Raw genomic sequence first — 27,958 nt, 5'->3', positions numbered from 1 at the left:
CTGGAGATGAGAGAGGAAGAAGAGGTGAGGAGAGACAAAACAAAACAGTATTGATGTACACTGCTGCTTCTGAAACACCTGGAATCTTTACTCGTTACATCTACGCTGATTTATCTCTGTTATTCTAGGATTTTATGTCCTCATGGTCAGACGGGTTAGATGTATGGTCATCATCAGGGAAACATTTAGTGCTGACAGTGAAAACTGGTTTATCTCGGCTCAGGGTATGAGAGGAGGGGTTCAGGTGAAGGAAAGACTGACACCACTGACACTTAGTGAAGTTTCCAGACCAGACGCATTTTCAAGACATGAAAACACAAACACACACGAACTTCATTAAGATGCAATGAGAAGATTCCACAATGTTTCGCAAACAGCAGGGAAGGTTTCCATGTGACTGATAAACCAGGTTCAGGTGTTGTAAACAGACTTCATCAGTGGTTCTCGACTGCTGAGCTGTGGAGAGACATCAGAGAGCTCGTTCTAACACTTTTCTCTACGAATACGACAATGTGTTGGATTTGCTGGTGGTCATTATGATTACCTCAAGTCTTGGGTGAGATTCTTAGCATCATAAAAAAGATTTAGCGTGCCTCATTTTTATCATCCACAACACAGAGGGGATGAGAACCACTGACAGAGTCTGAGGTAATGAGAGGGTTTCAGTTTCAAACACCGTCTCTCAGCCGTCACTGGTTAGTACCACTGCATGACAGGCAGAGTGTTGGATGGGCAGAATGAAGAAGGGATTGAATGAAACATAGACAGAGGAGAAGAAAAAGAAAGAGAACTTAAGTAAAAGGGGGTACAGAGAGAGAAATGACTGAAGAGAAATGAAAAGAGAGATAAGTAGTCAGAGAGAAAAGTCCTTTATCAGCATCTGCACCTACTGCAGCAAGTTTTAACTATTTCACTACACCTGCAGAGCTGTCGTTTTCTTCTCAGCAGTATTCTCATCTATTCTGTCTGCCCTGACTGGCAGGAAGCAACAGCGCTCATGCATTATGGGTAGTGTAGTAGTGAATGGTGAGGAAGATGTGGTCCATGCATGTGCCATACACAGAGTGAACGTATAAAGTTTGTTGGCTGCCAACACAGAGGAACAATCCTAGAGGAGGTCAGTGCCTTTGACCCTTCTGAGGATTCAGTTCCTAGTGGTTAAGGTTTAAGTTCAGAAAGTGGAAGCACACATTCAGAAAAGGCCATAAAAACCCGCTGAATATGAAGTTACCGTAATGAAATTTACAACACAGAGCTACGCTATAAATGTCATGTTTCGACCCGCAGTAACACATCACAGCTAACGAACCAACAGGCTTGAAAACAGCACCACAACCATAAACCCGGATTTCAGTTTGCATGGCGCTGAAACACTTCCAGCATCAGCCAGTGCAAAATGAAACCAAGAAACATGCTAGTTCACACACAGCAGGTAACTGACAACCCGGGTATTAAAACGTGATGAAACACGAGCTGAAGATCGAGGGGAAGTATGGGAAAAAACTGATCAAATACTGAACAGTAATCACTGCTGACAATGGGTGTGATCACTGCAACAGACTTTGAAAACTTCAAACCAAAGATCAGAACAAAAATTGCTTTTCTGCCATTGAGGATTTCAAGCTTCACCATCCTTCAAATTTATATATTAGCTTTGACACATCAGAGCCGCTACTGTCGATATTTCTGGTCTAAGAGGAAAACACTGATCAGCATCTGCTGACAACTGTAATATGCTGTAATTTAATATGAGATCAGGGCTCGAGACTGACAAAATCCTGTTGTCCTGCGGATGAGAGAGAATGTGTTTGGGGTGAACATTTATCTTCCCGTGAGAGATTTTTAATGCATGTTTAACTATCAATTAGCACAATGCTTTTCAAACTGTCTCCCACCTCAGAAAATATCCCGACTCTCCAAGTAGCACCATTATGACTGAGGTTATCTGGCGTAGGTCTACTGGTTTAGCTCACTGGCCTGCTCTTTTCATCTTACTGTGGTGCGCTGTTAAAAGATAACTTTATCAGGTGCTCCCGACACCTTAGCAGTGTTGCTAAAGTAGCCATCAGCACTAATGCTCTGTTTACTGTCGTCAGCTGAAGTTCCAACAGCCTCCTTGAAACATCTTCCTCCTGCTCCACACTTCTTCCTCATAGATCCTATTTGGAACTTAAGATCTTGCTATTATAGTTTAGCTGGGTAAATTATAATGAATGTTTTATGTGCATGATGCACATGAACGTGACTGCGTAGCAGGCTGAACCGAGAATATTACAGGGACGACATGACTAATTTTAAGCAGTATCTTAGTAAGAAGACTCTGCAGGATTTTGATGGCGTTAGATGTTTTCAAATGAATTTGTTTCAGTTTAAAAAAACCCTACATATCTGTGTTGAAATAGGCGAGAAAATAGCTAGTTAGCTGTTAACCAGTGGGCAGCTGAGTCCTGCAGTGTGTTTGGCTAATGGAGCTAACAAGCTAATTGAGATAACAGAGCTACTGGAGCTAAACACACAGCAGGAAGCCTTAAACAGTGAACTGCAGCTTAATATGACAACACAAGTTATTTATAATAAATATATCTTTTTATTTTTAATAAATTAATACTTTAACACGTGGGAGTAAATGTACTATAGATGCTTAAACTTTGACAACTATAAATGATAATCACAAAAAAGTTAGTCTGGAGCCCTTCATGGTATAAAAATGATGTACAATAAGTGTAATATGCTCCAAAAATTATCCTGAGAGGAGAAACAGGACAGACCCTTGGGCAAAAACAACTAAACAATTTGTTTAACTGCTAGCTAACTAGCCAAAACACATTACAGTTTGTCTGTTTAGTCTGTTAGCTTAACCTAATTCGCGCACTAAAACACCAGAAACAGGCATGCGGCGCTCTCACAGAGCTGAGTCTGAAACACACCCACCACTGCTGCAGGTTCTCATACACAAAACACTTGGACACTTGGGGGGGATTTGACACAGGAAAACACACAACACCAACATGATTTCAATACCCATCAATGACACACACTGGACCCTTGAGTCCCAGCTTGTTTCCTTGCGCCCGCTTCTCTCACACCTGACCAGAGTTCCAACTTCAGCGTTCTTTGTCAGTGTCATTGAGTGTTTACTCAACAGCTACTGGTCCAAGAAAGATCTGTTGAGGTGTGCGAGAGGCGGACTGAATTTTAACTATGTTAAATGAGAACAAGGAATCAAGATGTGACTGTGAAATCCATGCAATTGCAAAAGCACAAGCCTTGTTTTGCTAACACGGTGCTCTTCTGATGACGACACACCACAAGCCCCAACCTACACAACAAACTAATCTCTACATGGGCCACTAAGATGTAGTTACCCTTTGACTGACGCCGGGGAACTGTAGAGTGAAAAACACTGTCCGGTTACTGCATAACAATGGTATGCTGACTAAAAGGACTGTACAAGTATTTTCCATGTTTTAGCCCAAACTCAAAACTGATGGAGACATTGTTTTTACTGTTGTTATAAAGGCTCTGCAACAGCTTTCCATTACATATTAAGGTTTGTTGTGTTCTCATACAGTCAGGCCTCTCTCTCTCTATTTAATCTGCACTTTGTGATGCTTGCTGATGATAGACACTCTCTATATCCATTAACTTAATTGATTTATTTACTTACTTGTTGGTGCGTTCAATTGACTGTAGGAAGCTCCAACATCCAAACTTGTGGGAAACCTACCAGCAGCGTTTTTTATAATACAAAGAAACCACCAAAATCACATTTTTCCTCAACATCTGTCTTTTTGGTCTGATTTCCGACATATACAGTTTGTGGATGCGGTGCTATTAAAGCGGTCGAAATTCCCACAAGCTTGTAAAAAAAGGAATCGTCTTCATCACTGTCTGCATTGTAGGTGACAGTGACATTGACAAAGAGACAAAGGCAATTAACAACACATTGACAAACATCCAATGTGAACACCTATGCCTTGGAAAATGGTTCGTCAGTAATGTATCATAAGTTAAGAGTTATAATTAATGGGCTAAAACATGCAAAACCTGAAAAATTATTTCCATTTTACTGACCACTTCTTTAGTTTATAGCCACACCAGTGCAGCATCTCAGTCATTTAAGCTTCAACGATGTTACTGATTCGGTTACTAATAAATTACATGTTCAACCAAAAATCAATATTCAGTCATGCTGCTGGAAAGTCAGAAATGAAGTTTCAGAGCCAACTAAACATATTAGGAGCTTCACAGCAAAACAGAGCTACAGAATTCTCCCAAACAACTGAAGCTGACGGGGAATCCAAGTCTACGGAAGCCCAGAGATCTCAAGACTGATTTCAAAAAGATGTTATCACAAATTTTTAAGCAGAAAAGTTCCTCTGAATCACCCAGATGAAGGGTGACAGCACGTCAAGGGTTAATTAAAACAATTTTCGAATCATTTTTTGGATCTCTGGGCTTCTGCATTTGTTTTTAAAAAGGAGTCTGCATCTGGTTCAGTTGTTTAGGAGAATGCTGCGACACCATTTTGCTGTCGAGCTCCAGAAATGTTTTGTGGACAACAAAACTTATCCCCCGACTTTCCATCGGCATTAGGGATGAGGAGATAATACTGAACTTTCATTTTTGGGTGAACTTACACTCAAATGTTTTACTTTCATAAGAGAATTGGCTACTTCGGTTTAGCATCACAGAACAAAAGCATGGAGATTTATTAATCGTTTCCTGTCATTTGCATGGCGTGGCATTCTCCGTTAGTGCTGGTGGTGGCTAGTGCAATAAGCTGGCTGGCTGGGTTTCGGGTGGGGTGGGGGCTGATGGAAGGATGGATGGAAGGAAGGACGCAGTGAATGAAGGAACAGGGCATGGGAATAAGCTGAGAATCAGTAGAAGTCAGGGAGGAGTAAGGGAGCTGTTGCCTGGATACCAGAACAGACCTTAGTCTCGCCTCCACCATCGTTCCTCCACTCCGGGTAGCAATTAACAGCTGAGCTTCTCAAAGGGTCCCCGCATTGACCGACATATGGCAGGGGACGCTGTAATAGACAGCACTGGGCCAGGGTAACCTACATCTGAAAACTAATTATGGCTGCTGATTACAGCATGAAGTATTCCAAACACCCCATGGCACCTTTTTCGGGGAGTTCACATAAACACCGCAAACATCTCACGGAGATGAATTACTTTCGGTGTGTCATTCCTCGCACTGTGTGAGCGCTCTCTCTTCTCACAAGGAGGGATTAACTGCTGCAAAAAGAAAAAAAAGGCTTTAAAGAATGGATGGTTTCATGTGATTAGGAACAGAACCACTAGAGAACCACTACAATCTGCTAAGCGCTGGCTGACTGCCTGGTCTGCCTGCTGGCAACAGGGAGCTCTCCTCGCATCCCCTTTTACATTTGTCAGCATTGTTGGACTTTATGTACACAATACTTGGAAACGAATTCATTAAGAAAACTTGTAAGGATTAACCGTCATCTTAGAAATGTGTTTGTTGCAATTATGTAAATTATTAGTTTAAGTAAACTTCACAACAAGAAACATTATACAGGGATTTCTGTCTTTTTAACTTGGGTCCTATATTCAAATGTTTGGATGTGTAAATGTTTCATACTTACTGGAATAACACAGCACAATTTACTAAAGTTCTGTTCTTATATAAGAGTTCGGTTTTCTGCTACTTTATTTTTCCAGTCGACTACATTTATTTGATAACTTTAATTACTTTGCAGACTCAGATAGGCTTTAACTTCTGATGTGTAACCAGTTAGTGTTATGGGCAGTGCATTTTTAGATTAATTAATCTAATCTAATCGGCATTCAAACATAAAAATCCCAGCCTCGATAATCAATCTTTGCCAAATACTTTTCTGGAATCAGTCCAGTAGGTCGCCTTAGCTGGCAGCTGCAGCGTAATCCTTTGGGGGGGGGATCTGCTACTGTCAGCGTTACATCCACTAAAACTTTTTGGTTTTGTCACTGGAAGGCTTAGATTTTTAATTCTGTCTGACAACATCATGGGAACGATTCCTACAGAGACAGGCCAATTTGTTAAACAACAGGATCCTTTTGTAAAAAAAAAGCCCTGGAATCTCACCAGTGGGGAGTTACTGCAGGGAGATGATGATTTTCTAAGACAAGATGCCAGCAAGAATTTATTTCCAAAGACATTTCTGACTATTTTACTGGTTTTGACAATCTAGAAATAACTGTAACATCTCGCCTCATCAGAGTTCAGAGGAAGAATTCTCCTTTAAGTGTTTCTGGTTACAACAGGATGTTATTATTTAACAAAAAGATCTATTTCTGTAGCAACATAAGCCTTTCAACAACAAGCACTTTTAGTGGATGTAACTTTGATGGTTGTAGTTGCCCCAAAGGACAAAACTGCAGCTGTGTCACGGCTTTCAAACGTCTGGCGAGTATGAATCATTTACACACCAAAACACTGAAATATAGGACGGCAATTTCAAAATACCGGACTTTGGCTTGATTAGGGGTCGTCTACTGGTAATTAGTTTGTGGCTCCTGATAAACAGTAGATGTTATTTCTTCATTAAATCAAAAATTCACTACAGTCATGTCTTAGGACTTTGATTCCCACTGCTGCCACTCAGGTTAATCTATATGCACTTATTTTGTCAGAAACTGTGGATCAAAGCATTCACCAATTTGGCAAATCTTAATCTTAATTCAACAACCTGCTGTTTGTTTCTGGTGTTCACACACAAAACGTGTCAAATCTAGTTTGGGGTTTCTGCTTAGCAGCCCTCTATAAGAACAAAGATGTCTTTTCCCAAACAAAGCACAGAAGAATAATAAAAAGTGTGTTTGAATGCTTTGTCATAAGCAAATGAAAAAACACACTGAATTTCCTTTGACAGTGAATGGAGCCCAGTCTTATTCTCAGCGTTGCAAATTCAAACATGAAGAGGAGTGAGGCACAAAGGAGAGGACCAACAGATCAGTACAGGTAGCCAGGAGTTGGAGTTGGAGTTGGAGGAGGAGGAGGAGAAGGAGGACGGGAGGGGAAAAAGGAAGAGGAGGAAGTTGAGGAAGGGTGAAGGGGTGTGGGGTTTCATAAGTGGAAGGTGATAAACTTTGCAAACCTTCCAAACTTGTCCTTGCTGCATAGGAGAGGGGGGAAGCATTGGAACGGAGAGAAGAAGAGAAGAAATCAAAAACAAAGAGCCCACCCAGACAAACTGCTGGATCACTGGTCTACACACACACACACACACACACACAAACACACTCACAAACACACACACAAACACACACACGCGCATGTCTTAAAACAGCTGCTCTCATACAGGTGTTTTATCTGCATATCTGAGGGTTTTAGTTGCAGGAGAGCCGTTCTGGCATTTCTTTTCAACACAACACATAAAAAATAAATAAATAAAAAAAAACAACAACAACACATGCCGAGCCAACATGTGATCATATTAACACTTGTTTTAACGCACGCTGTCTGCAAAAAAGGAACACAAGGTGTAGTATCCCCTGCCTACGCACTCAGACATATATGACACATCCATTAGAAAGAGTGTGGAAGGGCTTAAAATGATAAGACTGACACTGTCTGGTGAAGAGCAGTAAGAAGACAAAGTTTGCAGTTTTTTTTGCACTGGCCGCAATATTTGCTCCACATTATCTGATCACGGTTGTTGCTTAGTAACTGACAATACAGAGCTCAATGATGGCTGACGCATCGGGTGCTTCGTTGCTGGGGATGCTCTTACACACAGTTGTGTTTATCGGTGCATGGTTATGTGGACAGATGGCAACATGGTTCACTTGTTTCTGCACACAGGTATCTATAGCTTTGAACATCAGCTCCTACTATATATTCCAATGAGTGTAATGGAAATATGTAGAGGAATTTAGTTGAAAGTGTGTTTTTTTTTGCCTGGTGGTGAAGAGGCTCGAACGTGTCCCATGACCGATGCTGACGTCTTGCATCATATTGCCATCGCGACATGAGACTTCATATCATCTTAGACTCTGGATATTGTAATATGTACTGTAATAATATCAAAAATGGCATGATATTTCATTTTGTCACCCACTCCCTGCATTTAAGAAGTGTTCGTAAGGAGAGCCCGACTGATAAATAAGTCGGCCGATATGCGTATATTTGTATTTTATATTGCAGGATATGTGCAGATATTCAGATAACAGATAACTGCACATGAAGCAGATAAGATGCTTGGTTAGTTGTAATTATTCAATTCCCACTGACTTTTACTGTTTCAGTAACCCCCCCAAAAAAAGAAACCCAGTTTCTGACACAGACTTTACTCGGACAGGCCCGAGTGCATTTGGTGACCCATTTCACCACTTAATACTTTTTCTTTTCCGAGAAGAACGCCATCTGCCATCTATTATGAAAATCTGCCCCTGCTTGTCCTCTTCAGACTACAGAGCAAATAATCTAACTTGTTTCTAGGAAAAGATATTGTTACACGAGTAAGATAATAGAGATGTAGTGCGCCTTGGTTTGATTAAATTTTTGTTTTCTTTTTGCCTTGGTGACTGTTGCTGCTTTGGAGTGACCTAAAGCAAAGTCGTGCCAATGGCGTATGTGTTTTGAGCAGATTAACAACACACTGAAGATGTTTTATCTGTTGATTTCTCCTTGGTAAGTAGAAGAAAAGCAGGAACACAAATACTTGAGTAAAAACTGAATTATTCACACTGCAGTCAATATATATTATAACCACATCATTTCTTTTTAGTGCATTTAGAGACTTTGGCAAATTTGGAATAAGAATGACTCATGAATAACCGGCTTTAAACCAGTGATGCAACACTGACTCAATTCAGAGTGTCATTTCAATAGTATGTACTGAGTACCGATGAGAGAAGGGAATCCCTCAGCGAAGATTTAAACCACAGCCCACATTTAGAAGTCTGCTACCATCCAAATCACAGATGTGCAGTCGTGCCATCGAGAGGCTGCAGGTTTTCTTCCAAATTAAACACTACAACAGGTGATTTCAGCCAGAAAGGAGAGACTCAGCTGCACCTGGTGAAGTCTTTACTTTTAAAGAAAACCTGCAGGGTCACAGGTCTCAACAACACGACTGCTCATTTGTTACCCAAGTCAATCCAACAGAGTTTGGTCTCTTTGTATAAAAAGAGAATACATTTTTTAAAAAATGTAAATGGAATTCAGTCTGTGCCGCATTTTCTCGGAGGAACGTGCTATTCAGACCATGAGAAATTTATGGAGATCTGAGGCCAATTTGCCCTTGACCGCTCATAAAACACCCTTGAAATTAAAAAATGAGGGGTAAAACTGCCCCTGGTAATCAGGGCTGCCCTTCATTAAATGTCAACGTGGGATTTTTTTTTCCTAGTGGTTAATTATTCATATCTGACAGCAGCTACTGACCCCTCTGAGCCAACGTAGGTGCACTTTCCTGTGCATTGTGGGCAACAAAAAGAGCAGATTTTGTTGATCAGAAAACAGCAGCATGGAGCAGGAGAAATATGTTGGCACCACACAGCCAACAGAAGAAATTCCTGAGCTCAAACAAACTGCTGCGTCATCAACAAACAAAGCAATCAGTAGTGTAAAAGACTTTACAGGAGAACAGTGGAGACTGAACTGGTTGGAAATCGAGGAAATGAAAAAAGTGAATATCCTTGTCACTGAGATCCAGTAAAGGGGCGGATATATGCTGCATTATGCTTTAAAATGTAATCTTAGTTTTATAAACTGAGCACTAACACAAACGCAATGTCCTCTTCGATTAACTCATTTCACTTAATGGTACTTTTGTTATTTATGTCATGTAGATTGTTCTGTTTGTATCTGAAGAATAGGGGTGTAACAATTTCAATTCTTTATCCAAGCACCATATAGAGGCAACTGGACTTGCTTGAGTTTCCTGAAAATCAAGCAAGTCCAGATGCCTCTATATAGCACTTTAGAAGTCTTAATCAAAAATGTATCAAAATGAGCATTCAATCATCAAAATTAAAGGCAGGATTGGCAATTCTTTCGATGTTTATTTTTTCCTCTCCACCCTCTCCAACTCACGTGCGTCTCGCATGTGTTCAAGGAAAAACAAATACATTTGCAGGGAGTGCTGTAAACTATTTGTTAAACTATAAGTTTTGCCATCTCGCGACCTTTCTTTGCATCTTTGTGTTTATCAGCTGACTGGGGAAATAACATCAGATTTGACCACATGGCCTTATGGCCAAGACACACAATACCAATATCAAAGAAATATTGGAAGGATGACCGCTGTGTCGCGTCACTTGAGTAAGAAGCGAAAGACTCAGGACTGTTGAGATACACACGGAAATTATGATAACACAGCGTTTATAGACACTGCTCTCACTAGATGGCCACTTCTTATCGAGAATATCTCACAAAAAATTGTAAATGGCATTGGCAAAGAGGCGGAGGCAAAAAATAAGGAGGAACCACACTAGATGGGGGAAATCATGGATACTACAGCACCAGGCTCAAGTGTCCCTTTCTTTTTCTGTTTCTCTTCTTGTGCACAGATTAATTTATCTTAACAGCTAATCAGGGTGATTTCTCTCAATCAGCCAAAAAGCTGCTGACGAGGGCCGACAAGTGCAAACAGTGTGAACACACTGAAACAAGACCGCCATGACACTGGTCGACTGTCAGTCTGGTGTTTTTTAAGGGCTTTAAGTGTGGCAGGCCTCTATTCCCCCGAAAATATGGTAGTTATAATCAGACTTGTAGCCTGTATTTTTTTTAAAGAATTTAAAAAATGTAAACACCAGATGTTAGGGCATGAAACCAGTGATTTGTTGACCTTTACAAGTCAAGATCTGACCGTCTTACGATGGCATAGTCGTCAGTGCTGGAAAAAAGAAATGTTTAGATCGTAAAATGAAACGAATCGTGGATCTTGAGAATTGTGACACCCCCATTAAAGAACATCTAGTTTAGCTGCTAAAATCGTTTCACTGTCTGTAAATCTGTTCCTAACACAGAGACTATGTTGTTTTTGATGCTGTATTTTCTACTAACTAAACACTTGCATAGTTGGGACTGCGATGGGACAGCTGAGTGTAAGCAAGGTTAAGGAAAAGAAATATTCTGTAAGCGCTTTGTGCAAGACAAAATATGATGTTAGAAGGTCCACTGGCTGAAAGATAAGCACAGCAAACAAAAACTTAAATGCCACTCAGCCAAGATTAATTTAGGCGACTGTTACTGAAAATCTAAAGGAACATATCTTCATGTTTTCTGCAGCTAGTTGATGGTGTGTGATGAGTGAATATGCTTTAAAATGGAAAAGAACACTGCTGTGAACTTGGATGACAAGATTATCATTAGTGAGAATGAAGTACTCCCTCCAAAAGATAGAAACAAGTCAATCAAGTCCGTCACCTGTGTTTTCATTAAGAAACACATATACAGCTACTCCACTGGTGATTAATTACAGACAATTTTTGTGTGCACTTTAGCAGCCAAGATAAAATCACTACAGTGGTCTCCAACCTGCTATTGAAGGTACCAGATTCAGGCCAGAACGAGCCCACTGATGGTACCACAGGTGACCGTCCCAGTTCTTTCATTTCTATCTTTGGGATGCAGTTGTTATTGGATGCTGGCAAGTTTTCTTAATATCAGAAGAGAAAAAGGAAAGTGTAAATAAACACTGGAACTGAATTTCAGGGTGGACATGTTCAGAAGCCTTGTGGTGAGGCAGATCAGGATAGATATGGAGACGATGGGACAGACAGAAAAAGAAAAAGGAAGGAAGGAAGGAAGGAGGGAAGGAAAGGAAGGGCGTATTAAGAAGAGTAATCAGCAGCAAAATCTCAGTGATTGTGCCTGACTGCTCATACTGTCCTATTACTTACACTTAAAAGTACAGATGTGCTCACGATGTAAAGATGAAATTTGACAGCATTTTTCATTAATCATCTGACTTTGTAAAAAAAAAAAAAATGCCAAGATTCCTGCTTCTTTGGAGAAGAGAGCTGAACATTAAAAGACAACTCAAAGGCCAATAAATAGGAAACAGTATGGGCTTTCAGACAGTTTAACTCACTACTCTGTACTCTCTACAACTTTGCTTAGGATGTGACTGACCTCTTTCTCTCTCGGCCTCCTTCTTATTCACCATACATACCCAGGCACAAAGGCTCGTCCCACACAAACAGACCCACTACTCTTTCCCTCCCACACACAAACCATTGGTGTAATACTTGAGCAGCACAATTACAAATCAATAACAGTAATAAATGTGTTATTTTTTTATGTACTGAGTATATAGCACTGTTATAATTATGCAGGAATCTAAGCTGCATATGTCACATTAATGATACTGAGAGGGGCTTTAAATGTCAAATAGCTGATATTTTACAAAAACCATTGATAAATGTACTAATTAACAAGTCAAATAGATTCAACAAGTGAGCAAAACAACTGCTTGATAAAAGCAAAAACATACTCTTGTATATTTTGAGTTATATATATATATATATATATAAAATGGACAATTGTATTTATTATATTGATTACTGATGTCCTGATGAGCGTTGGATGATATTACCTGACTAGTAACTAGCTAACTGTGGCCATAATTGTAACGATTAACCGAATAAACAACAAATAAGTCGACAGTAAGAAGCATTCATTTGCTACTTTCGCTTCATTTTCTTACAATTGTTTAGCCAGCTGGCTAAACGCTGCTAGCTGCAAGTTCAGGCGAAAAATACACCGAGTTAGATGACATTCCCTGGTTTGAATTAGCCGCTAGCAGTGGTCTGTAGCTCCATCTGTGCTTTAGTGTTTTGGTGGGCTTCGTGTTTTGGCTTTTGGTGGAGCAGAGACGACGCCCGACTGCTAGCTAGCTTAGCGGTGGTTAGCTTAGCCAGCAGCCGCCGCCATTACCAGCCGACGCTAGCTAGCTATTAACGCCGCTACAGGCCTGAAGGTTTGCTGATATCATCTCAAGGGGGGCTTATTTGACAGGTTTCGCCTTTGTTGTGGGTTCTGGATGATGGGCAGCCACTATATTGCTGATAATTAGTGTCAACATTTGTTTTTAATGCGACCGAAAATCAGCTTACGTCGTGAAGACAAGCGGCAGCTTTACCGCAAGCTAACGCGACAGCTTGTGGCTAGCAGTGCTCACAGCTTGCTTCAAGGGATGCTAAAGGGGATACATTATGGATACCTGTTTATTGACGCATATACACATGTTAAAATATAATTATTACAATTGGCTAACATACAAAATATCAGCTAGCTAGCGTTAACGTTAGAGCAACAGTCGGTGCTAGCTAATCAAGCATTCATACTGCCTCTACCGTTCATATTGACACTCGATTGGGATGCAGGTGCAGATTTTATCCATATAACGAATCTGTTAACATCCGTATGTGGTCAGTGAGGATTTAACTGCGTGTGTGTGCGAACCTTTTTGATATTGTAAACACGGGTCAACATCCCGATGCCTCGGTCGTTGAGGATGGTGAGTTTTTCTGCCAGCTTCTGCTGGCTGGGCTGGATCACTCCCCGAGACATCTTCTCGCCGTTCGGTTCCAAATTTCCAAATTAAATCCAGAAAAAAAAATATCACAAATCTCCGCGGCTTCTCGCCCGTGAAACGAAGAAAAAAGGGGAGCTGTGATCGGTGGTGTTATTAGATTTCGCCCATGTTGGGTTGAGATATTCGGGGACGGCAGCTTCCTGTACTCCACCCCACCGATTTTTCGGTCACAGGGATGAAGGAGTTGTCCTGGTTTTCACAACGAGGCTGGATCGTGATACGTTCACTGGCCCTCGTTAATAGTCACTCTGACAGCTTGAGTTAACCCAATTAATCACGATGCAATATTCCAATTGAGTTTGGAGGCACCCATGATTATCAGAGATATATGTGATTTATTATTGTGTAATTAGTCGACAGCAATTATCACAAACATTCAAAATAACTATTTTGGAGACACATGGTTTCAAAATGTGAAAAAAACCCCTGAAAAGTAACTACTGATTTCTGACAAATGTAGTGGAGTCAAAAGTACAATATTTGCCTCTGAGTCGGAAAGATGGACGCACTGAAATAAATTGCACTTTACCATAGTTACTTGCTCCCACTAACATAAATCCTTTGAACAATATTATGTATATTTTGTGTGCTTCGATTTAAACATATACAGTAAATTAAATGTAAGGTCATCATTAAGTAGCATAAAATAGCTGTAAGGGAATAAATAAACAAAAAATAACAGCATTGTAAGCCACACCCTGAGTCGAGTGGAGATAGTCCTGTGATTAACTATTTTAACGTGAGCTGTTGAACGCATCACATTGTTGACGCAGCTTCCGACTCAGCTGTCAGCTCCTTTAAAGCCCTTGTTGCTGCTACAGTAGCTTTAGCATGTTTATGACCCCTTTTCTACCCTATATTAAACACCATGTAGCAGTAATATAGTCTATACTGGCTTTAAGCAGCGAGGATCTGATCCGCTTTTGCGTTTTTTTTGTAGAAAACAGAGCAGGTGGGTGCACGAAGCAGGAAAAGTGAAAACAAATGATCATGCTTCGTGTTTTTGTTCAGGATCAGTCTTTATTTAAGAGCTGTTTGATGACCTAATGCCCCATTTCCAATTCAAGATTCTTTACAATTTGTATATAGGTCAGTTGTGAAGAGTAAATGCATCATAAAATTAAGCTTATGCACGTTTGCCCCTGAAACTGTGTAACACACTGATAGTAGATGTAAGTTTTACATATATATATATATATATATATATATATATATATATATATATATATATATATATATATATATATATATATATATACCCATAACTGCGAATATATACATATAGATCATCCTGCTCTGTTCAAACTATTGTGTCCATCAACAGTCTTCATTTTTTTTTTCCAGCTGACTCCTGGGAACTCTGCTGCCTCACGATGCATTCACTGTCCCAGGAGATCCAGGGTTTCTCCAAAAGCCGCCTGAAGAAACAGTGCACGCGTGTTACCACGGTGACAGGCAGGAGGCTGTTGGAGAGGAGGAGTGATGGAGCGGAGGGAGAGGAGCAGGTGGAGGAGCTGGAGGAGGGAAGTGGATGTGGATTTGTGGAAGATGAAAGTCTGGACCTTCAAGTCGGTGTGGTCCGACCGTTCTTACTGCTGGGTAATATGAAATATTTCAGATACAACCGGCTCTGTACTTTAGACAAATACTTTAACTGTGATTGTTACTCTGTGCTGTAAGTATTACTACAGCTGCAGCTACACTTACTACTCAACTACAGCTATTACTACTTCTTTTAGCTACAACTGCAACTTAATCTCATATCACTGCTGCTACTTTTACAGCTATTATTTCAACTAAAACACCTGCAGCTGCTACAAGTAATACTGCTTTCACAGATTAATATTGTAGTTATACTATAATTACTACTTTCTAGTCATCCTATCACTACATCTGTACTACCAACAACTCCTCAAGTACCACAAGACTATCGTATCTACTCACTGTTCAGCCTCTCCTACAACTGCTAGGACAATTTTTATTTCTACCAGGAGTAAAAAGAATATTTTAGTTGCACTTACAAGTTAAATGTTATATAATATTCTTCTGACATGCATTTAATTCATTTGTCCCTTTCAAAGTACACATGTAGCATCTCTTATCTAAATACTCTCACCGGAACAATCTCTCAAATATTTCTGGGTCTGATGCCAATACTGATATTATGGAATAAAAAAAATCAGATGTGCATAATTATGAACCGATATATACACATTTTTCATGCATTGATCCCAACTGAGGTAAAAGATAGAAGAATATATATTCAAAAAAGCACAAGTACACAGAAACATTTGACCATCTGAGATCTTAAATCAGCTAATGTTGAAATAAAAGGACAAACATTTGATTTAAGGAGTAAAAAACAAATAAATACAAATTATGAGTTCTGGTATTTATTCTAAAATATTCCTTTTTCAGTGCACAGAACGTTGTAATCATGGTAATTTATATAAATATTGGTTCTAATTAGTTGCTTTCCATTTCTGGCAACAGCACTAACACACAACCACTGCTGCTACGATCAGCATACGTCTTCTTACGTCTGTCACGATAACTACTTTTGTTGGACGACATATTGTCTAAGAAATAACTGCAATAAACAATATTATTGTTATTTTTAAGACATGATGATATAACAACACAATAATGCAATCGCCTCGAAGGTTAAAAGGTTAAATTCTTTGGAACTGGAATGTGACACAAGTATTAAAATATTACAAACATTAATAAAATAAAACCATACAACCAAAATGAAAAAGTAAATCTGGTTCAGCTAAAATGAGCATGTGCTCGTATCAATAAATCGATAAGTTGAGATATGTGTGTCGTTGTAATTGGTCAGCAGTGTGAGTCTCACAGTATCTCAGTCACCTCAGTATTCTGGTCCACAAAGGCACCGGGTCACGGTTTTGTTCCGAATAATAAATAAATAAATTCCTAATAACGAATAAATCGATGTCATTAATTTTGGATTCGTCTCAGGGAAGCGCGGCGGTGCTCCCCTTCAGCCGGAGGACGCAGGGCGACATCCACTCATGTCAGCATGTCTCCGACCTGCTGAAGTGTCCTTGAGCCTGACATTGAATCCCCCCTCTCAGCTCCGAGGTGCTGTTCGCTTCCTGCAGCTCGACGCCGTGCTTTGACCTCACTGCAGGAGAGAATCAAAGAGAGAATTTCTCAGCAGGGATCAATAAAATATTACATCTGTTAGGCTCAGCAGAGGTGACTCTTTACTATACAAGTGCTCACTTCCCTCTTAAGACACCTCACAGGATCCGTTCTGTAGTCCTCGATTTCACCGTTTAATATTTATAATATAATATTTTATTTTGTTATGCATATAAACATGACCCGTCTTACATAACAAGTTATTACGCACCAGATGGAAAATTTATAAATTACTGATAAAGCACATTGTAGGTGTCTAACTGAAGCAAGGTGTCGAATGAAAAATGGTCTGAATTAAAGGAATTGTGCAAAATGTTTTCCTACAAATCATTTGCTTTCTTGCTGAGAGTTGTTCTCAGAATCAGAATCAGAATCAGAAAACTTTATTGATCCCTGGGGGGAAATTGTTTGAATCAGTAGTTATGTTTACAGGTCTTGGAGTGCAACTGCATGAGTGGAAAATAGAAGTATGACACCTTTTGTGACTCCAGAGGAAGCAACATGCAATCTGATAAATCGCCTCCAGTGATGTCACTTAGTAGTTAAGTTGCATTGTGGGTAATATAGGCAGCAGGACAGGTGCAGTTTCCTCCAGAGCCACAAAAGGCACTAGTACTCCACATCTTCACACAGTCTTTGTGCTAAGCTAAGCTAACTTGTTGTTTGCTGTAGCTTTTTTATTTACTGTACAAACTTTAGAAAGGTTTTCTCATCTAACTCAATTAAAACAAATATGGATGATAAACTAAACATGTTATTCTACTTTATTTAAAGGATTTAAAGTCTTTATTGTCATATGCAGATGTGTCTTTACCTCGTGTCCCCTATTAACAATTTACAATTTACTAGAAATGTTTAGTTTAATAAGTAATTGTTAAATTGTGATTAAAAGAAAAAAGAATAATAGAATAATACATCCAACTCTTTCATACATCTTGTAAAAGTACATTTTAAAAGATAAATTCATGTTAAGTTTATTATATTACAGTTATCATAGCACAATATCAAAACATGCAAGTACCACATTGTTATGTGAGGTTTAAAGCTGGAATTTAAAGATGTGTAAAATGCGTTTTGCCTCACGATGAATCCACAATAGAGCTTTTAATCCTTTATTTAAAACCTAAAAACATCCCCAAATCCACTGAGAAACATCTGACAAAGATAAAATATGATTGCAACACACACGCTGAAGTATTGTTGAGCTGGAAGAACATATATATTTAGGGTTTTGTTGAGGAACTGTTCTGTATTATTTACCTCTAAATATAGACTTTAAAGTGTTTTTTTATTTAAATAACCTTCACTCCTGAGCAGAACGAAGATGACCGAGATGTGACTTCTGTCGTTGAGCAGATTGAATTCGGTCTCGTGTCACGCCTGCTCGAAAAAGAAATCCTGGCACTCCTGCCTCTTTCCACAGATGTGTCAGTTTAAATCTTCTCCCTCGACACTGATGAGGCATATGGGCTGGATCTGGCTTATTTCCAAAGACACTCCATCCTTTGGATTTAGATTTACTTCTCAACACCATGAATTTGGCATTATGTGAAAGTGGACCCGGCGACTTGCGCAGCGTGCAAATATTACCACTTTTGAAGGCGGCGAGCTGAAGTATCCGCTCAGTTTCTGCCTTCATGTTCTGCTTCCTGCCCATATGTCTCTTTTACATAATTATCAGCTCCCTCGCTTTTAGACCTCTGCTGCTTCAGTCTTCATCAAGACTTATTGACAAATTAAAGGTTGCTCATTCCGTCCTCTCAGCTCAAACAGTGGCTCAGGTTTCCTCTCTGTGTGCTCTTATTTCCTCCGTTAGTCTTAAACCTGCTTTCCTCGGCTGCGTTAGTCACTCACGCTCTGGCTGTTTTGAAGGCTGTTGTCATGAAAACGCCTTTTCATGATAATCATAAACTTCCCTCTCTGCGGCTGTAGATAATACTCAGTGTTTATTTCAGCAGTTTTTGAGCCGAGCCTAGTGGTGCTGTACAAATCATCTGATTTGTTTTTTTTTCCTCCGTGGCTTTAAGCTATTTTACTGTTGGTTTCTGCTGACTGATAGCTTCTCTCCTCGGCGTTGCAGCTGTTTGGGAAGTGTTTTCTGTCTGAGTGTTTTCCTACTAAGTGATATACGTGCTGATATCCTGCAGCGTTTTCCTTTTACTGCTGAAGTTTTACACCTTTGTTTTTTTATCTCTGTATTTGCGTGAGGTCTCTCCTGTGAATACGCCGTTTGTTCCCTGGTTTATTTTATCAGGAATAAAGCTGCAGGCATGACACGTTCACATTTTCCTAGAAACCAGCGTGACATTTTCAGATTCACCCACAAAACAACAAAGATATTCAGCGTAAAGAGGCTCTATTTAGCAATTGGAAGCAATTTCATGCATTGATGACATTTTTATCGGTCATACGTGTGTGGATTGTAACGTGACGTGATAAATGAGACCTTCTCCGTCTCTCGGTCGCCTGAACAAACCTATCGATGTTTTGTTGAAGTTGTTTAATGCTGCCGGATTTCTTTGCGGAGGACTCGGGTACATGCAATCTTGAAAGTAACTCAACTTTAAGTAAAAAAGTACAATATTTGGAGTATAAAGATGCAGGACATGAAAACACTTCAGTACAAGGACCTCAAAATAGTACTTTTGTACTGTAGTTGAGTAAATGTACTAAAGTATCACTGGCTCTAATGAGAAATACATTGTTTTGTGTCTGTTATGTAAACAGAACAAGAGCTGCAACGACCAATCATTTTAATATTTTGATCTACTATTGTGATAAATGATCGGCGGGTTTGAGTCTAAATTCTCTCATCCAGCATCTTCTTTCTGAACAAAACAGGACATTTGAGGACGTCATCTTGGGATCTGAGAAACACTGATCTGCGTTTTCTGACATTTTAAAGACCGAACAACAAATCGATTAATCGAGACACTAATTGCCGGATTAATCAACGCAGGAAATCATCATCAGCGTTTTATAACCCAGGAGTTATTGTCAGCCTGCAGGGAGCTTTTTTTTTCTTAAACTGATAAGTTTTGGTAAGCACAGTCATGCCCTCCTGTCTGTCTTCTCATCGAGTTGTTTCTGCCTCCTCAGCCTCTCAGGATGCAGCCCACGACATTGACACCCTGCAGAGATATAAGGTCAGTACAGCGGGATCGATACAGCGGGCATGCCCTTGCCTTGTTGTGATCGCATGTGTAGTGACATGAGATTAGAGGCAGCCGCGTACGTGTTGCTCTCCTGCGGGTTCTGCGACAAGCAGCCGATGGCCACGGGAGCTTCATGACTCATGCAGTGACAGTTTAGCTCAGCAGAGGGAGTTAATGATTACAGTAAGTCTCAGAGAAATGTGACTACTCCTCTCTGCAGTGGCTGCTCCCAGGCACCAGCATATTGCTGCCTGTGCAGTCTCAGGATGATGAATAGGAGAGATTACAAATACCTTCACTTCCTGTTTCTGGGATGAAACCTCTGACTGCATAGTAACCGAATCAACCGGGGTTTAACAGACAGCCATTAAAGCTCCGGAGGGTCTGTTCTTACCTGAAGATCATTGGATGAACATGAACAGACCATATCATCAGCTGTGTTTACATGGAGCCTTATATTCTGATGATAATGGGTTTAAAAGCCCAAACAGAACACCTCAATCAGAACAAACAGGCTGCATCGGTTGCAGAGGGGTCGTTTAAACATTTTTTCATAAAAACCCTTTCAAAATAAAACCCCTCCTGATCCTGATTATTCCCTGGCTGCGTTCGTTCTGCTCGTGCCCGACCGTCTTGACGTAAATGCGTAATGATGTACAAGAACTTAACACAGATGACGATAGATATCCAAAATCAGGACGAGGAAACAGATTAAATATGACGGGGAAGAAGACGCTTGACGTAACGTCAATTTTGTGCACGTCACACAGCTGATCCGATTTAATTTGTCGCTGCATGTTAACACCAAACTGTATTAATCCAATCTCATGTTTCAATCATGTTTCTCAGACTCAGGCGTTTTTCTTTATCATATTGTGGCTGTGATAAACATCTGGATATATATCTCCCTGTTACAGTGATTGTAATAACAGCTGAGTTTATTTGCGTCTGCTGAATCACAAATATCACTTTTATTCCAGCAGCTGGACCCAAATAACATCATCAATCATGGTATTTGTTTAGTTTCCCCGGCTAATTACTGCGTAATTCAATTTGAGGACACACCTGCGAAAAACATGGCAGAGAACGATGAGAAACATGAAGGTGTTACAGGGTCCTCACGCTGCGTCTGTGTTTGAATCATTGGTATTTAACATTTTAATCTCCTTTCAGGATGTATTTTTAACATTTAGTTCTTTTTTGTCAAATGATGAAAGATAAATCCTCACTGTCAAACTACGTAGATATCATACGAATAAACAATTAACCGGGATTTTATAGAAACTTGATCATAAACAGGATAAAAGTGTACTTATAAAAACACAAATTTAGAGTTATTAGATATACTTAAATAAATCCTGTGTTCTTTTTCAACACAATATAGTGACTCAAGCTGCAAGGCAGAACTTTCGAGCTGTAAAAACAGAAATAAAATCTAAATGGACGAGACTTCATTGGACTGTGGCCTCGGCTCCATCAGAACTGTCCATCAGAACCGGCTAACAGTCTCTCTTTCTGACTCCACTAACCTGCATGTGGCCCGTGAGACATAAATCTTTAAATACATCTCAATAATATATCGTTTTTATAGTTAGCACAAATGTTATTGAAACATGAGGCGTTTGTCCGGGACTATTTTCACCGGCGGATGAATCCACATTTGGTGCTGTAGTGAGTATTCAGGGCAGCAGCACAAACAAAACTACTGAGGTTGTTTTGCTCTGGATATGCACATCAATTAAAAAATAAAGAGTATCATCATCCTCTTCAGTGTTATAAAAAGTTTGCAGGATGATACGAGCCGTCTAAAAGCAGGACATGATGCTAAGATGTAACGCAGGAGATAATTTAGTCCCCTGAGCTAAATTAGATTTAACCGGGAGTCGACAGACACTGTAAAATGAATTGGAGCCATCTGTCTTCTGTCCCGTCTCCCCCCGTTCTCCCTCTTTCTCCTCTTCATCCGTCTCCCTCCTCCTCCTCGGCCTTCCTCCCCCCCTCGTCTCGCTCAGTCACATTCAGGCTGGTGTCATGTCATCAATACGGCTGACAGAATATCTTTCTCCAAACTAAAACAGTCGTTAAAGACCAGTCAATGCTCCCGGGGTCATTTGCTCAAGGAGTCTCATGTGTCTTTCCTCCCTACACCTGTCAGGTGTCTCATGTGCTGAATGTGGCCTACGGAGTCTCTAACCTGCTCCCAGATCAGCTGGTTTACAAGACGCTGCAGATCCTGGACCTCCCGGAGACTGACATCACCTCATATTTTGGGGAATGCAGCTCCTTCATAGATCAGGCCCGAGAACAGGTACACACACACACACACACACAATAAGCATGTAATCCATTTTAAGCTCAGGTGATGAGGCTGTTGTGGCATCTAGCAGTGAGGTTTCAAGACTGTAACCAACTACACACCCCTCATCTCACCCTCACAGGTTTGGTTTGTCAGTTCTGAGATACTGTAGAAACATGGCGGTGCAACATGGTGGACCTGCTCCTTATGAACCCGTAGATATATATAAAAACACACGTTGAACACATACTTTTTCATTTCTGCCCCTGAATCTGAACTTCACCTGGCAAAAATGTACCTAAAACTTTCAAAGTAAAAGCCTTTTGGACGTATGTATTAGCTTGAACTTTGAACTTCTTTACATCTTTATAATATATATTATTGGATTAATACACATAAATCTGATAAACACATTTTGACTCTTAGTTGGTAATATTTTCTATGCCTGTTGTAGGATTTTAATCTGTTGTATTCAGTAAATACGAGAGCTGGACTGATTGATCAGCCAGTGTTGGCCTGTCACAGATATACTGATATCAGCCTGTTTGTTGTTGAAACCACCGATATGAAAACGTTTTGCAGAAAAGTGATTAAAATTCAGAGAAATGTACTGTTGTACTGTCTAAAGAGCAGAAGTTTATTGTTACCTGTGTTTTATAACCACATTTTAAGGGTCACTGAAAAAGATGCGTGTATATCGGTTGATATATCAATATCAGAATGTTTTACTCCCTATTATTGGTTTTGCTATCGGCCCCAGAAATTGCATATCGTGGGGCTCTCGCATGTAAAACAATAGGGATGTTAAGCAGCGATGGTTGAAAGGACGACTGTGGTGTCTCGACACTTCCTGACATTGTTAACGAGCTAAACGTCGCTGCTTAATGTCCCTAATATCTCCTGCAAGAAAGCGAGTGGCGATAAGTAGAAAGTAAGTAAAATAATCCAGCACAAGTATCTTAAATTCTGTTTTATGTGCTTCATCATCTTCCACCTCTGATAGATGCAACACACACAACGTTTCAGCTTCATGGTTCGAGCAGATAAAAAATGCATCATGTCTGTTGAAATATTTCTGTATCTACGTCCTCTCAGGAGGCTCATGTAGTCTAAAAAAAAAAAAAAGCCGTCTTTTTATATCTGTCGGCTAATTTAACATGTCAGTGTGCACACAGAGCTATTCAGCTGCGTCGCCGTGGTGCGTTTACATGCAGCTACGTCCGTCTGTTATCTGCAGCTCCGCACAAAGACGAGGCGGATGTTCGGAATACGTATCGAAAGACCACGCTGGGGTCATTTAATGCAGAGAGTCAAGATCGTCTCTGCTGAAAAACATTAATTTTCCGTCAGTCATTTCAGGTTCTGCATGTGGTGCTTTGTTCCTGGACGAGAACTGCATTTCTTCCTCTGTGTGTGTGTGTGTGTGTGTGTGTGTGTGGGGAGATTGACCGTAAGCAGAACATAATGTGATGTGAGCACTGATATGAAAACGCTCAACTCCGGCGCAATGAAATCACAGAAAAACAAGAAACTCTGACAAAACCAAATTAAGTCTCCATGTTCGCTGTGATGGATTATCTTGCTCGGGCAATTTTCAGTCTGCAGAAGTTTTTTTTTCCCTGTTGTTTGTGCTTTCTAGAGAAAAACAACACGTATATATGTAACTTTAGTGACTGCAGATGCTGGCTAATATAATATACAGCGGTGGAGAAAACCGCTTTGATTGATAGAAACTTATAAAAGACTGATGGCCTCTCTGTGTGGGCGTTATTTGATTGTACTTCTCCCAGAGGAGCAGCTTGATTGGGTTATATTTTGAAATGAAAGCACAGATAACAGTGATAACATGTCAATTACAGAAGCCCATCCTGCACGTGTGTGCAGCCAAAGCTAATTTAAATGTCCCGTCCCTCTGTGAGTATTGATTGACATGTAAATTAGGAAAAAAAAATATATAAAAAAATGTGCTTACAGTTTCTGTTCCGCTCCGTCTGAGCCTGGAAAGAGACTTTATTCTGTGACGGGAAGCGCCGCGTTGAATAAAAGAGACAAATGTGTCAATATGCTGAGCTTCAGAACGGCGCCGTGGGCCTGCACGCATTGTCTAAAGATGTGGCTGGAATTTAAAAAATTCATTTCTAGCCCGGCACTCTAGGCACTAAAATAATTACATCAACATTAATATTAATCATATCGCAAATTTTGACACACACACACACACACACACACACTAACGCCACAGACTCACACAGATTTATTCCGTCTCAACTTGCCCTCCGTGCTCCGTCTGACGCTGCTCTCACAGACGTTGGGAAGTTGGAAATAAGGGATGTTCATGAAGACAAATGCGGTGAAAACTGTGATTTTTAAAAAAAAAATGTATCTTGCTTGATTGCATGTCAGCGTTAACACAAGCGTTGTCCGGTTAGAAACTCGTTCCTGTCGAACTGGAACGGCCCCTCAGGCGAGCGTATACCTCTGCCAAGGCCCAACAGCCCTCTTACATTCAATCAAGCCTCATACAGTGTCAAACTCTGAAAGTGATTTATTCATCAGGAGGCTTTATTCCCTGAGAAATGAACAAAAATGTTAATTGTTGAGATGTTGAAGAGGGGGAGAAAAAAATAATAAAATCCTGGATCCGTTCCTTGATGTGGATCCACACCAACAGTTCACGGTGTTTCACAGAAATCCACCCAGTAGGTTTTTGAGAAGTAATCGACCCACTCGGTCAGTAATTTCTCATCGGTTTAAACACCTGACTCTTCTGCCACAACCTCAAGATTTGTTTGAATGCTTTGAGAACAAAAAAAAAAAGAAGTTCTGTTTGCTTCCATCGTACCGGAGGATGGCGGCACAGACAGACGTGTCAGACTTCAGTATATTAACACCGACTGCAGCTTTGTTTTAGAGTGATGTCTTCATTCTTTACCTTCTTAACCTTCCTGCTGCTCTGTGTCACATGTTCTCCTCCCACAGGACGGCGTGGTGTTGGTCCACTGTAATGCAGGCGTGTCGCGCTCGTCCTCCATCGTGATTGGATACCTAATGCAGAGGGAGGGGCTGTCGTTTGATGATGCGTACAGCCAGGTGAAGCTGGCGAGGCCGTCGACTCGGCCCAACCCCGGCTTCTACCAACAGCTACAGAACTACAAACCTTGAAGCTGCAATAATTTACTTTGTTGTCACCTTTAAAGTTGTTGCGGTGAACTTAACAGGTGGAATCACGCGGATCTTTGCCTTCCTGACACCACGTTCGACAGATAGTTGTTCACTTTCTTTGTCAGCCGTTTGGTTTTGAGCAGCTTGTGTCTCCTAAATTATTCTACCAGATAAGAAAAGTTATGAGCTGTAAAAACCCAAAACAATGAGCTGAAAGAGGCTTAAAGGCTCTGCAGAGCTGAGGAAAACTGCGGATGTGCTAATAATTCAGATTCAAACTAACTTTATTGACAAGACATGACAATGACAAGAAAACTAATTAGATCACAAGAAAATAATGTTTTTTTTCCACTGCAAAATCTTACCAAATATATAGTATTTATGAAGAGATATTTTCTTGTTCCGCTGTCAGATTGTTTTTATTTCTTACAATAAAGAAACTCCTCCTTTTTTAAATGATGCTTAAGTGACATTTTCTTCGGCGCTGACTCTTAAACATCTGGTGCAGAGTTGGTTTTTAGTTTATGACTATAGTCAAAACATTTCACAACTAATTCTGCAGTCTTGACTTCTCAGCCCTCATAGATCAGGACGGTTGTGAGTATCGGGGAGATGGATGAACCCCAGATTATATATATTATTTAGTTTTTCCAAAGAAAACCTTCTCAGATCTTTGTGTCTCCTGCAGCGTAATAAGAAGTGAGGTCGTGTTTCTGTCTCTCTTTCATGACAAAGCGAAGACAGCCTGTTCTTCCTGTTTCTGCTCACTCGGCCTGTACGTCGTCACAGTTTTTTCATATTTCTAAATGAGTCTCGGCGGTCAGGTACTCTGCCGCCGGGCCGTCTCTGCTCGGGGTCCTGAGGTCCTGCAGTGAGTGGGCCGAGCTTCGGGACCAGCTGGCAGAGACGACTCTTTATCTCTGTCCAGGGCCGTGTAATGGTAGAACAGGGGGTCACTAGATAAGCGGTGTTTATTAAATTAGATCGCTCGCTTTTGGATTTTAATTATTGGCGTGTACGGGCCGAGTTCTGCCCTGCATGTGTTATTAGTTGTGTGTCTGTGAACTCTGCAGGGCTTCTTGACTAGTTAGTTGGGCTCTATTATTTAGTCTTTTAGGATTTAGAACCAGGTTTTTCCTGATTTTTTCACCCCTACTCTTCGGTTTTTAAGTGCCTCCTTGCCCCTCAAGACAGAGACGTGGTTGAAATCTCCCTCTACGAAATGGGAAAACCTTTCGTACGTCATCAGTAGGTGTCGATGGGGTTTATGTAAAAAGACGAGACTGGACATTTTCCAGTACACACCTGATTTCTCCTGCCTTACTCCAGCAATCCTGGTATTATCACAATGCCGTTTACCACTTACCTGATGGAGGTAGAAAAGCACGGCCATCGCAAGAACGTCACGCGGTCGATCGAATCATCACACCACTTCATTACCTGGCCACTAGCAGGTGTCTTATAGGCTTTAACATCAGCTCCTGCCCGCCTGAGCTGATATTAGAGTCCAGACTCTTCACCGCTGGACTTTAGTTTGAATTTATTGGGCTTAGTTGGAAGGGAGGGAGGTGTTTGGGGATTTGGCCTTTGTCTTTTTTCTTTCTGTATGTTTAATTTTTGGAGTTTTACAGCTGGTCGAGTTCAACATTTTGGTCTCTTTCCATAATTACAGTTAGTGCACACGTTTGACTGAAGCTGTGGAGGACGTCCGCAGGTTAATTCTCTGTGGGTTCGTCACATTTTACATTAAACTTTGCCTTATGATCTATTGTTAAAGGTGCTATTTGTCTGAAAATTAGGTTTTTGAGTCTCACTCAAAACTCGTTTAAAAGTTATGCTTCAGGTTGCCGATCGACCCCTAACCCTAACCCTCAACAATCAACTTTTCTTACAAATTTTAGACAAAAATATTGATTCATGATGCTTTCAAGAACTACAAATCACTTCTTCTTCTTCGGGCCTCGTGCTGCATTCATGCGCTCTCTGACTGTCGCACTTGACTGACTGTTAACTCGACTACTTTTTTACCCACTTTTTAACTTTTTGCTTTGACTTGAGGGGGCGTTCACGTACATTTTCTCTGCTGGAAATATATTTTTCTGATTATACGAACATTACACCACATGAACACACTATAAGGTTGACCTATCTTTCACCTATAAGTAAAATTTTTATCATGAAAATTGTTTATTTTTTGCGTAAAGTTTTAAATGTTTTCTTATCCAAGATAATAATCATGTTAATGGAGGATCTCAGCAAATTGCAGGAGGCAGATTTTAGTTTTTTTTTTAATGTCTTGCTCGACATTTTGATTTGTTTTTTTGTTCTTCTGTGGATGGAGCTGCTCAGTCGTCATGCAGAAGGTTACGTATGTTGAATAAAATCCCATTTCTGTGTGCCGTATGTACGTTCATGCACTGGGCTAATATGTATACACGTGTTGAACTTCGATCCTTTTGACTAAAAATAGAAAAGTAAGTGTAAATCTGTGTCTTCCTCTGCTGTAAAAGCTTTGTTAACAAACTGATTTCCTGTTACTTTTGTTCATTTCTGGAGCCACTTACTTTCTTTGCGGTATAGATTGTTTCCTAATTAAAGACGCACCAGTTTTTTCC

At 40.3% G+C, this 27,958-nt stretch overlaps 2 protein-coding genes across 13 annotated transcripts in view; one reads left to right on the top strand and one right to left on the bottom strand.

Annotated features, from left to right (window-relative positions):
* nckap1 (NCK-associated protein 1) overlaps positions 1-13,724 on the bottom strand; it is a 34,295-nt gene extending 20,571 nt beyond the window's left edge. For 3 of the 8 annotated variants that reach the window (XR_005079446.1, XM_037124609.1, XM_037124610.1), the window contains exons 1-2: positions 13,430-13,724; positions 7,110-7,127 (exon numbers count right to left, since the gene is read on the bottom strand). Coding sequence is in view for 7 of the 8 variants with exons in the window: in XM_037124609.1 (XP_036980504.1) it covers positions 7,110-7,127; positions 13,430-13,537 (126 nt within the window). In the remaining variant the exon portion in view is untranslated. The remainder of the gene's footprint in view (positions 1-7,109; positions 7,128-13,429) is intronic. The other 5 variants (XM_037124614.1, XM_037124615.1, XM_037124612.1 and 2 more) reach the window with 4 other exon arrangements.
* LOC119033971 (dual specificity protein phosphatase 19-like) lies at positions 3-27,958 on the top strand. Of its 5 annotated transcripts, none has more exons than XM_037124622.1 (5): positions 3-24; positions 14,907-15,161; positions 19,830-19,876; positions 22,041-22,193; positions 25,161-27,958. In XM_037124622.1, the coding sequence occupies exons 2-5, from the start codon at positions 14,936-14,938 to the stop codon at positions 25,341-25,343; spliced, it is 609 nt and encodes a 202-aa protein (XP_036980517.1). In that variant the 5' UTR covers positions 3-24; positions 14,907-14,935; the 3' UTR covers positions 25,344-27,958. The 5 variants fall into 5 exon arrangements, with proteins under 5 accessions (XP_036980517.1, XP_036980519.1, XP_036980520.1 ...); XM_037124624.1 differs by lacking the exon at positions 3-24 and adding an exon at positions 12,658-12,944; XM_037124625.1 differs by lacking the exon at positions 3-24 and adding an exon at positions 13,692-13,823.

The sequence above is a fragment of the Acanthopagrus latus genome, chromosome 15 (genome assembly GCF_904848185.1).
Source record: "Acanthopagrus latus isolate v.2019 chromosome 15, fAcaLat1.1, whole genome shotgun sequence".
In the NCBI taxonomy this organism is placed as follows: domain Eukaryota; kingdom Metazoa; phylum Chordata; class Actinopteri; order Spariformes; family Sparidae; genus Acanthopagrus; species Acanthopagrus latus.
The sequence above is the reverse complement of the archived record's forward strand: the minus strand, read 5'-3'. Positions and strand labels throughout refer to the sequence as shown.

What these genes read in the sequence shown, in the direction of transcription:
- LOC119033971 (XM_037124622.1), top strand. Translation starts at nt 14,936, where the DNA reads ATGCATTCACTGTCCCAGGAGATCCAGGGTTTCTCCAAAAGCCGCCTG. An exon ending in CCGACCGTTCTTACTGCTGG is followed by an intron (nt 15,162 to 19,829) that starts GTAATATGAAAT and finishes CTGCCTCCTCAG; the next exon opens with CCTCTCAGGATGCAGCCCAC. An exon ending in TAGATCAGGCCCGAGAACAG is followed by an intron (nt 22,194 to 25,160) that starts GTACACACACAC and finishes CTCCTCCCACAG; the next exon opens with GACGGCGTGGTGTTGGTCCA.